The sequence below is a fragment of the Theropithecus gelada genome, chromosome 2 (genome assembly GCF_003255815.1).
Source record: "Theropithecus gelada isolate Dixy chromosome 2, Tgel_1.0, whole genome shotgun sequence".
Taxonomy (NCBI): domain Eukaryota; kingdom Metazoa; phylum Chordata; class Mammalia; order Primates; family Cercopithecidae; genus Theropithecus; species Theropithecus gelada.
The window spans coordinates 87,799,749-87,816,366 of record NC_037669.1 but is presented as its reverse complement, the minus strand read 5'-3'; the positions used below and the strand labels follow the sequence as shown (position 1 = coordinate 87,816,366).

General features: G+C 49.9%; 1 protein-coding gene across 1 annotated transcript in view; it reads left to right on the top strand.

Annotated features, from left to right (window-relative positions):
* Positions 1–16,618, top strand: part of DNAH1 (dynein axonemal heavy chain 1) — an 85,014-nt gene that overhangs the window by 18,510 nt on the left and 49,886 nt on the right. Inside the window, exons 10-16 of the mRNA XM_025375515.1 lie at positions 10,855–11,012; positions 11,861–12,072; positions 12,829–13,127; positions 14,202–14,352; positions 15,261–15,454; positions 15,568–15,793; positions 16,351–16,470. Of these exons, the coding sequence (XP_025231300.1) occupies positions 10,855–11,012; positions 11,861–12,072; positions 12,829–13,127; positions 14,202–14,352; positions 15,261–15,454; positions 15,568–15,793; positions 16,351–16,470 (1,360 nt within the window). The remainder of the gene's footprint in view (positions 1–10,854; positions 11,013–11,860; positions 12,073–12,828; positions 13,128–14,201; positions 14,353–15,260; positions 15,455–15,567; positions 15,794–16,350; positions 16,471–16,618) is intronic.

Below are 16,618 nucleotides of genomic sequence, written 5' to 3'. Positions count from 1 at the left end.
CCACCTCCACATCCTGTCCGCATTCCCCATCTTTTCCATTGTGTTCCTACCACACGCCCACAGGTAACCAATATTGATAGTTTCTGGTTTATCCTTTCTGTGTTTTTTATTGCACAAATGAGTAGAAACATGTATATTTCAGATATATGTATGTTTTCTTATACTCCCCACTTTCTTAGGTGAAGGGTAGCATGCTACAGATGTTCTTTTGCACATTCAATTGTCTTGGCATCCTTGTTAAAAATCATTTGACTGGCCGGGCGTGGTGGCTCACACTTGTAATCCTATCACTTTGGGAAGCAGAGGTGGGCAGATCACCTGAGGTCAGGAGTTCGAGATCAGCCTGGCCAACATAGTAAAACCCCGTCTCTACTAAAAATACAAAAATTAGCTTGGCGTGGTGCACACGCCTGTAGCCCCAGCTACTCAGGAGGCTGAGGCACAAGAATCGTTTGAACCCAGGAGGCGGAAGTTGCAGTGACCCGAGATGGTGCTGCTGCACTCCAGCCTGGGTGATAGAGGGAGACTCTGCCTCAAAAAAAAAAAAAATGAAAGAAAGAAAGAAAGAAAGAAAGAAATTGGTCTATTTTAAACTTTCTACTTCTAATGGAGTCATTTTCATATACATTGTTTCTCTAGAAAATTATCCATCTTATATCCGTTTTGAAATACATTTGCATAGAATTCTGCAAAGTTGTTTTTTATTTTCAATTTTTTTTTCTGGTTCAATGTTTACTCCTCATTACCTATTATTTTGTAAAGTTATGCTCTCTTCCTGTTTTTGCTTTATTAAGTTACTTAGTAGTTTGTTCAGTTTGTTGTTGTTGTTGTTGTTGTTGTTTGTGTTTTTTTTTCGAGACGGAATTTCGCTCTTGTTACCCAGGCTGGAGTGCAATGGCGCAATCTCGGCTCACTGCAACCTCCACCTCCCGGGTTCAAGAGATTCTCCTGCCTCAACCTCCTGAGTAGCTGGGATTACAGGTACCCGCCACCACACCTCGCCAATTTTTTGTAGTTTTAGTAGAGATGGAGTTTCACCATATTGGCCAGGCTGGTCTCAAACTCCTGACCTCAGGTGATCCACCTGCCTTGGCCTCCCAAAGTGCTGGGATTACAGGTGTGAACCACTGCACCAGGCCCGGTTTGTTAATTTAAAAAAGAGGATTTAGGTTTATTAATGTAATTGCTTTTCTATATCTCTCTTTTGAATTTCTACTTTTATCTTTATTTCCTTCCTCGTGCCATCTTTGGGCTTACCTGTTCTGTTGAATAGTTCGTGTGTTGGGTGTATGTGTGTGTGTGTATGTGTGTGTGTGTGCCTGCATGTATTAGGAATTTAATTCATTTCATTCTTATTGACAAATGTGTTTAAGGCTATGAACTTTCTTCTGATAATTGCTTTAAAAGTAGTACACAGAGGGGCTGGGCACGGTGGCTCACGCCTGTAATCCCAGCACTTTGGGAGGCCGAGGCAGGTGGATCACGAGATTAAGAGACCATTCTGGCTAACATGGTGAAACCCCATCTCTACTAAAAATGCAAAATTAGCTGGGCATGGTGGCAGGCGCCTGTAGTCCCAGCTACTTGGGAGGCTGAGGCAGGAGAATTGCTTGAACCCAGGAGGCAGAGGTTGCAGTGAGCTAGATTGCGCCACTACACTCCAGTCTGGTGACAGAGCCACACTCCGTCTCAAAAAAAAAAAAAAAAAAAAAAAAGGTGGTCCACAAATTCTGAAACCTAGTATTTCTTTTTTTCTTTTTTTCCCCTTGACACTCAAATCCACCTCCTGGGTTCAAGCGATTCTCATGCCTTAGTCTCCCTGAGTAGCTGGAATTACAGGTGTGTGCTACCACACTTGGCTAATTTTTGTATATTTAGTAGAGATGGGGTTTTCCCATGTTGGCCAGGTTGGTTTTGAACTCCTGACCTCAGGTGATCTGCCTGTGTCGGCCTCCCAAAGTGCTGGGATTACAGGTATGAGCCACCACACCTGACCCTTTTTCCTTTTTTTTTTTTTTCGAGGTGGAGTTTTGTTCTTGTTGCCCAGGCTGGAGTTCAATGGCACAATCTCTGCTCACTGCAACCTCCTGGGTCTCCTGGGTTCAAGCGATTCTCCTGCCTCAGCCTCCCGAGTAGCTGGGATTACAGGCATGTGCCACCACACCTGACTAATTTTGTATTTTTAGTAGAGATGGGGTTTCTCCATGTTGGTCAGGTGGGTCTCGAACTCCTGACCTCAAGTGATCTGCCCGCCTTGGCCTCTGAAAGTGCTGGGATTACAGGCATGAGCCACTGTGCCCACCTCCCTTTTCCCATTTTTTAAATGGGATTATTCATTTTTTCTTTGTTCAATTGCTTAAGTTCCTTATGGATTCTGGATATTAGACCTTTGTCAGATGCATAGTTTGTGAATATTTTCTCCAATTCTGCAGGTTGTCTGTCTACTTTGTTGATAGTTTCTTTTGCTGTGTAAAAGCTCTTTAATTAGGTCCCACTCTTCAATTTTTGTTTTTGTTGCAATTGCTTTTGAGGACTTAGTCATAAATTCTTTCCCAAGGCCAATGTCCAGAATGGTGATTCCTAGGTTTTCTTCTAGGATTCTTATGGTTTAAGGTCTGACATTTAAATCTTTAATCCTGGCTGAACGAGATGGCTGACACCTGTAATCTCAGCACTTTAGGAGGTTGAGCCAGGTGGATGGTTTGAGCTCAGGAGTTCAAGATCAGCCTGGACAACATGGTGAAACCTCATCTCTACTAAAAACCACAAAAAAATTAGCTAGCATGGTGGGGCGCACCTGTTGTCCTAGCTCCTTGGGAGGCTGAGGTGGGAGGATCACTTGAACCTAGGAAGTGGAGATTGCAGTGAGACGCGCTGGTACCACTGCACTCCAACCTGGGTGACAGAGCGAGATGCTGTCTCAGAAAAAAGAAAGAAAGAAAGAAAGAAAGAAAGAAAGAAAGAAAGAAAGAAAGAAAGAAAGAAAGAAAGAAAGAAAGAAAGAAGAAAGAAAAAATTTCTATTGGCACTAGAGACCTTATTTTCCTGCAATTTTTGGTGTTTAATATCTCATAAAGTATGCACTGCCTGAGAATCTACAGTAAGTACTTTAGTATCAATATTTAGGTCCTTGGTCATGCTTTATATTTTATCTTTAATTATCTCCACAAAAAGACCAACTGTCATGTGAATATCAAAGTAATGGCCCTGGAGGTAATACCTTAGCTCAAAGTTTGGCTCTTTGAGCTTCAAGTTGTTTGGCTTTGAGCAAGTTAACCTCTTTTTCTTCGCATTGTTGAGGAGTAAAATGGGCAAAATAATGGTACNGTTCTAATGCTTTTGGATCTGCATTTTACTTTGTTTGATATCAACATAGCAACCTGAAATTTTATTGTTTCCATTTGCCTGATAAATCCCTCTATTTTGAGCCTTTCTGAACTAATTCATTTTAGATCAATTTCTTACTTTCAGCATATAGTTTGAGTTTTATTTGTGACCCAAATTTAAAATATTTTTCCTGTAATAAGTTAAGCCCATTCACATTTATTGGTATGGCTAATAGGTTTGACCTCAACTCAGTCATATTACTTCATGTTATAATCATTATGTGTATTGTAATACAATGCTGTGTTTCTTTCTCTACATGATATGTTTTCTTAGTTCTTCTATTTTAAAAATTTCTTTTGGTGTCTAGGAAGGGTTGTACCTTTATTTTAGTGGTTTTTATTTTGTTGTTGTTGTTTTTTGAGATGGAGTCTCGCTGTGTCACCCAGGCTGGAGTGCAGTGGCGCAATCTTAGCTCACTGCAAGCTGCACCTCCCGGGTTCACACCATTCTCCTGCCTCAGCCTCCCAAGTAGCTGGGACTACGGGCGCCTGCCACCATGCCTGGCTAATATTTTGTATTTTTAGTAGAGACAGAGTTTCACTGTGTTAGCCAGGATGGTCTTGATTTCCTGACCTCATGATCTGCCCACCTTGTCCTCCCAAAGTGCTGGGATTACGGGCATGAGCCACTGTGCTCGCCCTAGTGGTTTCTTTTATAGTCTCCATTATCCCCTGCTTTCCTACTTAACCCTTTAGTATCTGGCCTGTTTCATTGTTGTTTGTTTTGTTTTGAGACAGGGTCTTGCTCTGTCACCCATACCACAGTGCAGTAGCACAATCATAGCTCACTTCAGCCTTGACCTTCTGTGCTCAAGCTATCCTCATACTTCAGCCTCCTGAGTAGCTGGGACCACAGGTGTGAGCTACCACGCTTGGTAAATTTTTGTATTTTTGTAGAGACGGGATCTCCCTATGTTGCCCAGGCTGGTCTCAAACTCTTGGGCTCAAGCAATCTGCTCACCTCAGCCTCCCAAAGTGCTGGGATTATAGGAGTGAGTCACCATGCTCAGCTCTACTTAATTAATTAATTAATCTATTTATTTATTTTTGAGACGGAGTCTCGTTCTGTCACCCAGGATGGAGTGTAATGGTGCCATCTCTGCTCACTGCAACCTCTGCCTCCCGGGCTCAAGCTATTCTCCTGCCTCAGACTCCTGAGTAGCTGGGATTACAGGAGCCTACCACCATGCCTGGCTATTTTTTGTATTTTTAGTAAAGAAGGTCATCATGTTGGCCAGGCTGTTTTCGAACTCCTGACCTCAAATGATCCACCTGCCTCGGCCTCCCAAAGTGCTGGGATTACAGGCATGAGCCTCCATGCCCATACTCTACTTCATATTTTAACCGTTAAAATATTATTACTTTCCTCCACACTCATCTCCACCTTTTAGTCTTCAACTTACAATAAATTCTATTAAACGTATCAGTCTTTTTTCCTGAAGTCTCCCGCCATCTCTTGGTTATATAAAGTTCCTTTTCTAGTAGATTCCTCATGAAGGGCTCAAGGGTATAGAGTTCCTTGAGTTCTCACACATTTAAAACATGAAGGACAGCTTGATCAGATATAAAATTCTTAGTTCACAGCTTTTATTCTATGAGTTTTAAAAAAATACTCCACTTTGGTTGCCTTGCCTGTGTGTTGCTTTTAAGAAGTCTGAGGCCAGGCCGGGCGCGGTGGCTCAAGCCTGTAATCCCAGCACTTTGGGAGGCCGAGATGGGCGGATCACGAAGTCAGGAGATCGAGACCATCCTGGCTAACATGGTGAAACCCCGTCTGTACTAAAAAAATACAAAAAACTAGCCAGGCGAGGTGGCAGCTACTCGGGAGGCTGAGGCAGGAGAATCGCTTGAACCTGGGAGGCGGAGCTTGCATTGAACAAAGATTGCACCACTGCACTCCAGCCTGGGTGACAGAGCCAGACTCCGTCTAAAAAAAAAAATTCCCTTGAATTGCAGTTTTAAATCTTGGTTCTGTTCCATTCTTTTGTTTTTCTTCATCAAAGATTCCATTATGTATCTATATCTTTATATATATATATGTATCTTTTTATATATTGCTGCTTCTTTGCCTGTCTTTTAATTCAACCAGTTTCTGGCCCTTTTTAGTTATTTCTTTCTAATTTTATTTATTTTTTAAATTTTTATTTTCTTTCTTTTACTTCCTTTATTTTCTCTCATTTTTATTCTCTTGGTTATATCCTGCCTTTCTTCAATTTACTTCATTACGCTTTGATTTGACTCTATTTTCTCTTGGGCACCTTCCTCCCCAAGATAATTTTATTTTCTACTTTTTCCTTGAGCTTAAGGAAGTCTCTTTTCTTACTGACATTTGTCCATTTATATGTTTTATTTTTGAATTTCTGATTCAAGGTGGTTTTTCAGATGCCCAAACACTTGTTTAAGGCTATTTAGCTGAAGTGTTGTGTTACAGTTTTCTTCTGCTTGGTCCTTGTTTATTTTTTTTAAGGGTGATGGGAATTTTATCAGTTAAGATGCTCTCATCTTCTCAAACGTACAAACAAAGCTAAAAGATGCTCTCTTTTTCTTATAGAAGCAAATGTAGTCAGCTTTCACCTGTTCATTTCAGGATTTGGAGTGATTTGCAAGCTTTCTAGTTCAAAGGCGCCCTCCTCTGTCAGTATTGCACACTAGTTTTTTTTTTTTGTTTTTTTTTTAGAATGCCGTGTGTGTGTGTGTGTGTGTGTGTGTGTGTGTGTGTGTGTGTGTGTGTGTACATATGTGCTGGGGAGAGGGATGTGGGTCCTCCAACGTTTTTGTCCTCTTATCTTGCAGAACTAAAAATTTCACTTTTGCTTCTTTTCCCTTACCCTCCAGTCTGCAAAGGACCCCTTTCCTTCTACCTCCTGTCCCGTAAGTCATGCCTTTCAAAGAATACTGCCTTGAATTGCATGTCCTTAAGTCCCTTCCTTGTAGTAAGTGCTCTGATTTACCTGGGCTTTTTTCCAGTATTTTTACAGTTAGGGTCACTTTCTCTTTTTTTGAGATACGGTCTCTCTCTTTCACTCAGGCTGGAGTGCCGTGGCGCAATCACAGCTAACTGCAACCTCAAACTCTTGGGCTCAAGTAATCCTCCTGCCTCAGCCTCCCTGGTAGCTGGGACTACAGGCATGTGCTACCACACCCGCTATTTTTTAATTTTTTGTAGAGATGGGGGTCTCACTTTGTTGCCCAGGCTGGTCTCGAATTCCTGGGCTCAATTCATCCACCCACATCGGCCTCCCAAAGTGCTGTGATTACAGGCATTAGCCACTGTGCGCAGCCGGGGTTACTTTCTCTTTCTGGTGGGATTTTATTTTATTTATTTATTTATTTATTTATTTATTTATTTATTGAGATGAAGTCTTGCTCTGTCACCCAGCCTGGAGTGCAGTGGTGCGATCTCGTCTTACTGCAACCTCTGCCGTCTCTGTTCAAATGATTCTCCTGCCTCAGCCTCTCGAGTAGCTGGGACTACAGTCGCTCACCACCACGCCTGGCTAATTTTTGTATTTTTAGTAGAGACAGGGTTTCACCATGTTGGCCAGGCTGTTCTTGAACTCCTGACCTCAGGTGATCCACCTACCTCAGCCTCTCAAAGTGCTGGGATTACAGGCGTGAGCCACTGCGCCCGACCTCTGGTAGGATTTTAGATCTATCTTGGGGTTACCACTGTTTCCCGTTTCTGCAGTTTTTCTTAGACTACCCTTGTTCTCTGTGAAAACTTGTAGCAAGAGTGTGAGAGACAGCTCACTGGAGATAGATGTTTATGTATTTAATTTAAAGATAATTTGAAATCTAGGCATTCTGCTTATTCTAGTTGTGCTAAAGGTGTGGGTTTTGGTAGTGTTAGCTTTTTCTTCTTTCCTTCCTGCCTTCTTTCCTTCCCTCCCTTCCTTCCTTCCTTCCTTCCTTCCTTCCTTCCTTCCTTCCTTCCTTCCTTCCTTCCTTCCTTCCTAGGGTGTGTTGGGAAATTTGAATCAATGTAGCCACCTTACCTTGGCTGTCCAGAATTCTGTTTCTTGAATTTTATTCAGTTTATAATGTTTTTGGTTTTAAGTATAAAAGATGCTGGTCTCAGATTGGCTTAGACAGTAGGGAAGTGCATTCCTGTACCTGTAGCAGGAAAACCAATGCAGGCCACCCCAAGGTTGGTGCATCAGGGCTCTGTCTGCAGTGTATGCTGGCTTCATCTTCAGGCGAGATGGCAGCAGCAGTTTCATGACCACAACAAGGGTTGTCTTCAATTGGATTCCCTAGAAGCAGACCCTGATTTGGGGATTCTTGTGCAAGTGATTGATGAAATCCTCTCAGGAGAAATCTACAAGGAAGTGAAGGAAGCAGGGGGTATAATAGAAGAAGCAGCTGGTGAAATATGGTTTGAGAAGTCTAGTTCCTGTGGGAAACTCTGGAGCAAGCACCGAATTTGTCCTGGAGGGAGCCGGAACAAGAGGGCTTGACTTTTTTTTTTTTTTTGAGACAGGGTCTTGCTCTGTCCCCCAGGCTAGAGTGCAGTGGAGCAATCTTAGCTCACTGCAGAGGGCTTGACTTTCATATCTCTGCATCAGTGGTTGATCATAACTGGGACATGCTCCCACTCCTAAACCAACTGCAGTCGGGGTAAGTTCCACCACGATTGGCTTGGACCAGCTGAGATGTACCCCTGGAGCTGGGGCTGTAGTCATCTTCCCCTGAGTCAAGTGAGGAAGGATGGAATTCTAGAACAAAACTGAGGAAGAAGGGAGGGAGTGGATGTCAGGCCAGCAAGCAGCCATGTATGGAAGTACCTGTCTTGTGTCAGGCACTGGGGACATAGCAGTGAACATTTCCAACAAACAGCCTGCACCCTGGGGACTCTCCGCCTGGCCAGAAAGACAGACAATGAAAACTCTGGGTGATTTAGGGTTCTGATAAGTGCTGTGAAGACCAAGTGAGAGAAGGGAATAGAGGTGTCTCAGAAGGGCTTCTTTATATTAGGCGGTCAGGGAAAGCCTTCCTCATAGTGGTGATAACATTTGAGTTGAGGTTTAAAAAAATAAGGGAAGAAGAGGATTCTGGCAGAAGGAACAGCAGTCCTGAGGCTGAGGTAGGGACAAGTTTGTGGTACTTGAGGAGCAGGACAGGGTTATTGTGGCTGGGATGCAGAGAGAGAGATGTTGGTCGGAGAGACTGGACCACATGCAGGGGCAGAGATGCGGCCACAGGCTGACAGTCTGTGCAAGCCATGGGTGGTGGTGAGCAGAGGAGTGGCTTGATCATTTACATATTTAAGATATCTTTTTCCAACTCCAGTGGAGAATGAGTTGTAAGGGGGCAAGAATGGAAGCAGGGAGATCAACGAGGAGACTAATGCCATAATCAGGGCCAGAGACCATGATGGTGGCTTGAACCAGAATAGTAGCTGAGTAGCAGGGGAGAAAGAGATATATTTGAGGTTTCCTCAGAGGTGGAGCCAATGAGAGCTGCTAATGGACTAAATGCAAGCTCACCCCAGATCTAGGGATTTCCAATCTCAAAGCCCAATTTCCAGGATCAGGTGCAGGGGTCACCCACCCTCGGGCCCAGTCATGGTGTTGCACATCCAGTAGCGGGAAGAGACCAGGGACCCCCTCCCTAGGGCTTTGATTAGCAGGGTGTGTGCACTGCTGTTCAGAGACAAGGAGGCTAGTGGGGGTTGGGGGCAAGCAAGTGACGGGCATGGACAGAAATGAAGAGCTTGCTTTCCGACATGCTAGTTCTGACATGTTGTGAGGCTTCCAGTGTCAGTGTTGAGTGGGCTGGTGGATAAATGAGGGGAGAGAACTGCAGATAGGTGTGAGGGTTCTGGCTGAATAGAATAGGTGGTGTTCAGAGTCCAAGGCTAGAGGAGTTCACCTGGTGGGAGGTGTAGCTGGGGAAGACGAGAGGTCTCAGGACCCCTGGCACAGGCAGTGTTTAGAAGTCAGGGAGGTGAGGAAGATCCAGGGGAAGGGTGTCCCAGAAGCTCCACGAGGACAGCGGTGCAGCAGAGTAGGAGGGAGCCACTATGCCAAGTCTCTGAGAGTCCAGTGAGATGAGGCAGAGCCTGGAGCAGTCTCAAGGGCAGCAAGAGGAGAGATGAGGATGGGAAGAAGTGAGCACACCAGTTTTTCCATAAAGAAACACAAAGAGATAAAGTCAAGGGAGGGAAGGAAGTCAAGGAGCGGCTTCTAATGTGGGACACACCGGAGTGTGTGGGGACCCCTGGGAGGGCGTGGGAGGGAAGGCAAAGAGACTGAGGTGGCTGAAAAGAGGGGCTCCCATGAAGAGAAGCTTGCTGGGCTCTTCCTGTGAGCAGGGCATGTTTTCTACCCTGGCAGAAGGCAGGGAGATTCCGGGGTGTGGAAATGGGGTCATTTCTGTCCAATGGCTTCTGAGTTCCAGATGAAATTTGATGGACTTCACCCAGTGAGGGAGGGCATGTCTGTGAGTTGGCAGAGAAGGTGAGAAAGACTCTTTTCCAGGTTCCGAGGGAGTGAATGGATTTCTAGGTCAGGTTGAGGGTGTGTTGAAGGTGAGACCAGTCCCCTGCCTGTGAAGTTCTCCAACATCCCGCAGCTCTGGTGCAAGTGTGGGCTGCAGGAAACTGAGATTCCCTTGTGGTGCCATTACCAGGGCTGATGGGACTGTTCAGGGGTGGCAGAGGTGGGAGGGAGGGAGAGATCAATGGAAGAGACCAACTCAAGGAACAGAAAGGGCTGTCCACAAAGGACGGAGACGCCGGCTGGCTCAGATAAGGCCTGAGCAAGCCAGGTGCCGGAACACAGGGGCATAGGCAACATGTGCTGAGGAGTGAGTGAGCGAGCGAGCAAGTGAGTGAAATGGCCTCCAAGGGGTCTGCCTGTGTGAGGACGGGGTAGATGGTGTGCACGCTCACGCCAGGTCTGCTGATTTCCGATCTCGGAGCCCAGTTTCAGGGTGAAGTGCAGGGGTCACCTACCCTCAGGCCCAGTCATGGTCTTGCACATCCTGAGTTCTCAGCACCTTCCAGGTGCTGCTGTGATTGCTCAGTGAAAGCAAAGGAGCTCAGTGGCAGGCATCTTTCACTGAGCCATAGGGCAGCGGGCGGGGGAGGTGCAGGCAGTGAGTGGCAGTTCTCTGAGGCTTCCAGGCCCAGGACTTCCTACACCCCGTCGCACTGCTTTGGGGCCTGCCTTGGCTCCCAGAGACTGACAACAGAAAATAGGGACCAGGGGCAGAAAATGGGGGACAGAAAATGGGGACCAGGGGCAGAAAATGGGGGACACAAAATGGGGACAAGGGGCATGAAAGAAGCAGGGGAGGCACACTTGGATGTTAGTGGCTCAGGGCCGGGCAGGGGTGTGCCCATGAATCCAGAAGGGAAGCCCTAAATGCGTGTCCCCAGGTCCATACCAGAGGAGAGCCTGGCCCCCGGCTGGGGTTCACAGGGTGTGGAGCCCCTGATTCCCCCATCTCTCATCTCCATGGGCAGGGTTCTAGAGCACCTCAGCAGTCTCGCCAGAGAAGTGAGCCTGGACTATGAGCGCAGCATGAACAAAATCAACTTTGACCACATTGTCTCTTCCAAGCCCCAGACCTTCTCCTACGTGACCCTCCCCAAGAAGGAGGAGGAGCAGGTGCCTGAGCAAGGTGAGGGTCACTGGACCAAGATGGGCCCCATGGCCATCCACCTGGCCAGAGCGCCCTCCCACCTTCCCCTCCAGGATCATCTGCCCTGCCACTGTGGACATCATCAGCCCGACACTCCCTGCACCTCCCCTGTCCCCAGCACTTGTCTCACTTCTCCCTGCTGCCTGGAGGGCTCTGGATGGGGGGAAGGGGAAGAAGGCTGTTTTTGAACATATTAGTGAGAATAGCACAGAAGTTGCAAGGTGAATGTGTACTAGGAAATGATGCTGCAGCAGTAGATGGAAGGGGCTCTGCTGATCTGACCTAGAGGATAGTCCTTCTTCCTCCAGTAGCAAGAGAGGAGACCGAGTCTCAGAGCAGGACCCCGGGGCCCGAGAACCCTCCTTGCTTTCAACTCACCTGCCAACCTTCCTAGACTCAGCTTCCTGCTTGTCATGTACTCAGGACGCAGGCTGGGGTATGGACAGTGGGCATTCCGAGAGGTCCTGGTACCTACCCTTTCCTTCCTTGGTGCCCCAGGGCAGGCTGTGGACAGACCTTGAGCTTGTGTGCAGCACGGGCAGGAGTGGATGAGGAGAGGGTTCTCAGTTCTCATCTACTTCTCAGAGGAGCCTGTGACTAGGGGGTCCTGGAAGGAATTCTTTTACCCATCTCAGAGTAGGCACCTCACTGGAAAGCTGCAGCGCCACTCCGGCAAACTAAGGAAAGGCGGGGCTCTGGGAACTCCAGTCACTCTTCAGGGAGAAGGCAGGAGTCACAGCCCTCCATCAAGCACCCTGTGAATCTGTCCTGTCCCCTGGTTTGGCCAGGTAGGGTCTGATCCTGGCCCTTGGCCCCTACCCCTACAGGGCTGGTGAGTGTTCCCAAGTACCACTTCCGGGAGCAGAAGGAGGACTTCACTTTCGTGTCCCTGCTCACACGGCCAGAGGTCATCACGGCCCTCAGCAAGGTGAGGGCCGAGTGCAACAAGGTGACCACCATGTCCCTGTTCCACTCGAACCTCTCCAAGTACAGCCGACTGGAGGAGTTTGAGCAGATCCAGTCACAGACCTTCTCCCAGGTTTGTGGGCATCAAGGGCACAGAGGGGCAAGCGCAGGGCAGACCTTTGGAGCTGGCAGGCACAGTTCTGAGCCGCAGCAGAAGGCCAGGGTCAATGGGCCACGTGGTGAGGCTGTGAGCCCCTGCTTTTCTCAAAACCTAGCCTCAGCCTCTTCCTAGACCTTATTGGAGACCTTATTGGAGGCTCTCTTGGAGAGAAGGGAAAACCAGGGCAGGCTTTCTTTCCAAACCTTTTCCATCCCAACTCTGGTTGCCTCTGAAGCAGATCCCTTGTCTTAGAAGGGGGAGCAGGAACCTCAGGCACCCCCATGTTGACCTGTGGATTAGGGTATGAGGGAGGTGGGGGTGCACCCCCTCCGCACTCCACTCTGTCTCTGTCTGTGTCTCTGCCTCATTCTCTGTGTCTTTCCCTCTCGGCCCATTTTAGTCTTGTTCTCTGTCTCTCTGCTTCTCTCATCTCATTCTCTGGGTCTCTGTCTCTCTCTCATGCCTGGAGGGAAAGTCCCACTTCTGCTGCCCTGTCCTCCCTCCATCCCTCCTTTCTTCCCTCCTTCCCCGCTCAGCAGCCCTGAGCCCCCAGGGTCACATGAGGCTGTTGGTTGGCAGGGTTTGGCAATAAGTTGGGGTAGGGGACATCCCTCTGCAGTCAGATGAGCCCTGAGCCACCCCAAGCGCCCTGGTGGTAGAGTCCTTAAGTGCAGCTATAGGTGGTGGGTCCCCAGGGTGGCCATGTGATGATGCCTGTGGCCACTCCAGGTGCAGATGTTCCTCAAGGACAGCTGGATCAGCTCGCTGAAGGTGGCCATGCGCAGCAGCCTGCGCGACATGAGCAAGGGCTGGTACAACCTCTACGAGACCAACTGGGAAGTGTACCTCATGTCCAAGCTGCGCAAGCTGATGGAGCTGGTGAAGTACATGCTGCAGGACACGCTGCGCTTCCTGGTGCAGGACTCACTTGCCAGCTTCTCACAGTTCATCAGTGACGCCTGCTGCAGCGTACTTAACTGCACCGATGACATGGTCTGGGGTGACGACTTAATTAACAGCCCCTACAGGTGGGGCCCAGCTGGGCGGAGGCACCTCTTGACACCAGAACTGTTCCTTGCTAGGCCCCAGTGGTTGGGATGGAGCAGGGTCGAGGACCAGGGCCAGGGTGCCCATCCGTGCCAGGTCCCAGGCATTAGGGAGAGCCAGAGCTGAGCTCCCTGCAGTCTGCTGGACAATGTCCCACCAACCCTGGCTTGCATTGCTTCTGGTGACCTTCATTTACTCGATCATTGAGTTACTCAGTGCAGAAATATTCTTTGAGCACTTGCCGTGAACCAGGCATGGTTCTAGGGGAACAAGAGAGGCCCAGTCCCTGGTCTCATGGGAAAGACAGGCAGCAAGCAGATAAATAAATACACACAGTCATTGCCGGTTTGGGCAGGGGCCATGGTGGACACTGGGGGTGGGCCTTTGCCAGGGGGTCAGGCATCTGTGCCAAGACCTGAGATGTTAAGAAGAAACAAGTTGTGAGGTGATGCAAGGTGGAGGCAGGTACAGGCGGAGAGATCAGCATGGGCGGAGGCACCAAGGGGAGGATGAGCCTGGCACAGTTGAGGAAGGAAAGGCTGGCCAGTGTGGCTGGAATCGGTGAGGGGAGGGAGGGCTGCTCAGGATGGAGTGGGAGAGCTCGCAGGGACCAGGCCAGATCTCACGGGGCCTCCTGAAGTCTGAGCTGGGGGCTGGATTTATTCTAAGTACAGTTAGAAACCATCAGAGGGACCCAGCTGGGATCCAGGCTTGGTTCTTTCTGCATAACAGAGATGTGAAGCCAAGGAAGATGGGCTCCCAGGGAGAGTGTGGGGGTCACAATGCCTAGGCCCTGGCAACCTCAGCACAGGGGTTGGGAGCCTCCCTCTCTTGTGGCGCTTGTGGACCTCAGGGCATGTTAGGAGCAGAGGAACCTGTTTGGTTGGCCTGGGTCTTCCTGTCTGATAACCTGGAGGTGTCTGGGAGGAAGGAGAAGGCAAGTATTGTGCATGAAGAGCCTTGAGAGTCATAGCGCTGGCAAGAAGGACAGAGGGCCGCCCCTGCACGCAGGCCTCCTAGGCCCTTGCCCACAGTCAACCCGCTATTGCCTGCAGGCCCCGGAAGAATCCCCTGTTCATTGTGGACCTGGTGCTGGACAGCTCCGGGGTGCACTATAGCACCCCACTGGAGCAGTTTGAGACATCTCTGCTGAACCTCTTTGACAAGGGCATCCTGGCCACCCATGCTGTGCCCCAGCTGGAGAAGGTACATGCTGCAGCCTGAGCAGGCCCCATGCACCTGCTGCCCTGGCTGCTGATGGCTCCCTGAGCTCGGGGTACTGCCGCAGTTCAACTGTATCACAGGCCTCCTGTCGGGCAGGCAGCACGCTCAGCCCTGTAACTCTCAAGTATCCCATTTAATGCTCATCACAAGCTGCACTGTGACCTATTAACCCTTGCATTCTGTAGGTGGGGCTTGGAGAAGTGTAATAGCCTAAGATTGTGTAGCTGCTAGTGTCAGATTTTGTAGGTGAGGCTTGGAGAAGTGTAATAGTTAACCCAAGTTTGCATAGCTGCCAAGTGTCGGAACTGCGATCTGAACCCTGGGCTTGCTGGACCTCTGCTGCTACAGCCAGATCTGATGCAGACCCCATGCTCTTGATCCCACCCAGCTCTTGGCCTCTCTCTTCATCTCCAGAGGTGGACACGGGCTGGCTTCCACATACAGACCCTCTGTCCAAAGTCCCCACCAGTCACTGCCACTGCACACACACCCAGCTGCACACAGCCCACTTCCAGGCCCAAGAGCCCCTGTAACCCTAGCCCTTCTTGTCTCCCTTGCTAGTCAGTCAGAGCCTTCATCACCCGGTTGTCTTTTCTGCACCTTCCCTTGGTCCTGGGCTGAGTCAGGCCCAGGCAGAGTCATGCCCAGGCAGAGGAAGATGCTGCCCCTTGGTGGGCCTCACAGGGGCTTCTGGCCTTGTAAAGAGACAGCACAGCAAACTCTCTCCTCCCCCTGCATCCCCGCTCTCTGTGTTTGGCACCCTGCTGCCCACTAGGCTTCAGGCCACATCCTGCCCCTGCTTGCTCCTCGGGAGGACTCCCCATCTCCCCTCTGCCCATTCACCCCCTGGCTCATCCAGGTCTGCCCTGCCCCATGCCTTCCCTCCGCAGCTGGTGATGGAGGACATCTTCATCAGCGGTGACCCCCTGCTGGAGTCAGTGGGCCTTCATGAGCCACTGGTGGAAGAGCTACGGGCCACCATTGCCAGTGCTGTGTCCAAGGCCATGATCCCACTGCAGGCCTATGCCAAGGAGTATCGAAAATACCTGGAGCTGAACAACAATGACATTGCCTCCTTCCTCAAGTGCGTACGTGTGCCCATGCGCGCTGGAGCGTGTCCGTGTGTCTGTGCATGTGTATCCCCTGCCCACTCTGCTCACCGTCCTCTGCCCCCTCTCGTGTGCTTGCTGTCCTCAGAGCCTACCAGACGCAGGGCCTGTTGGCCCAGGAGGTGCGGGAGGTGGTGCTCACCCACTTGCAGGAGAAGGAGATCCTGGACAGCTCACTGCCCAGCAGCATCATCATTGGGCCTTTCTACATCAACACTGACAACGTCAAGCAGAGCCTGTCCAAGAAGCGCAAGGCCCTGGCCACTTCCATGCTGGACATCCTTGCCAAGAACCTGCACAAGGAAGTGGACAGCGTAAGTGCCCACCTGCCCCGCCTCAGTGACCATAGCAGCACACACGGACCCTCACATACATGGCAGTATGTCCCCAGGCAGGGTCTGGGGTGTCTGCGGACGCCCAGGCCAAGGGAAGGAGCTGGAAATCACCCTGCCCCATCCCTGCCTGTCTGCGGGGAGTTGTCCCATATGGGAGGTCCCAGGAAATGGGGATTTCCACCTCCTTCCCCAGACTTGTAGAGGCCTGGGAAGCCTCACGAAGGAAACAAGCCCTTGACGGACTTGTTTCATGGAGCTAGGGGATTCGAGCGCAGGCCTCAGAAGCCCTGCGTGTGTTGATACGGCTGGAGGAGGCTGAGAGGGTGAGGTGTGCCGAGTCACGCCCTTGCCCCACTGACAGTCCTCAGCAACCCAGGGAGCCCACCAAGAGCACCCCTCTTGGAAAGCGCCGCAGGATGTTTTGGGGGAGGGGACAGTTACCTGTTGGGAGATGCGGGAGACCGAGGAGGAGGAGCAGGCGAGGGAAGGCAAGGGAGCAGCACACTGCCCTCCCCAGCGCCTCCTCCCACTGCCAGATCTGCGATGAGTTCCGCAGCATCAGCCGCAAGATCTATGAGAAACCCAATAGCATTGAGGAGTTGGCTGAGCTGCGAGAGTGGATGAAGGGCATCCCGGAGAGGCTGGTGGGCCTGGAGGTGAGGCAGACATACGGGCACTGGGGCCAGGGAGGCACAGGGCTGGTGTTAAGAGTCCGAGGGCTGGGTCAGGCACGGACTGGGAGGTCAGGACCCGGGAGGCTGAGGGTGAGGTAGTTGGACAGAGGACCGATGGGGTTTAGGGGGT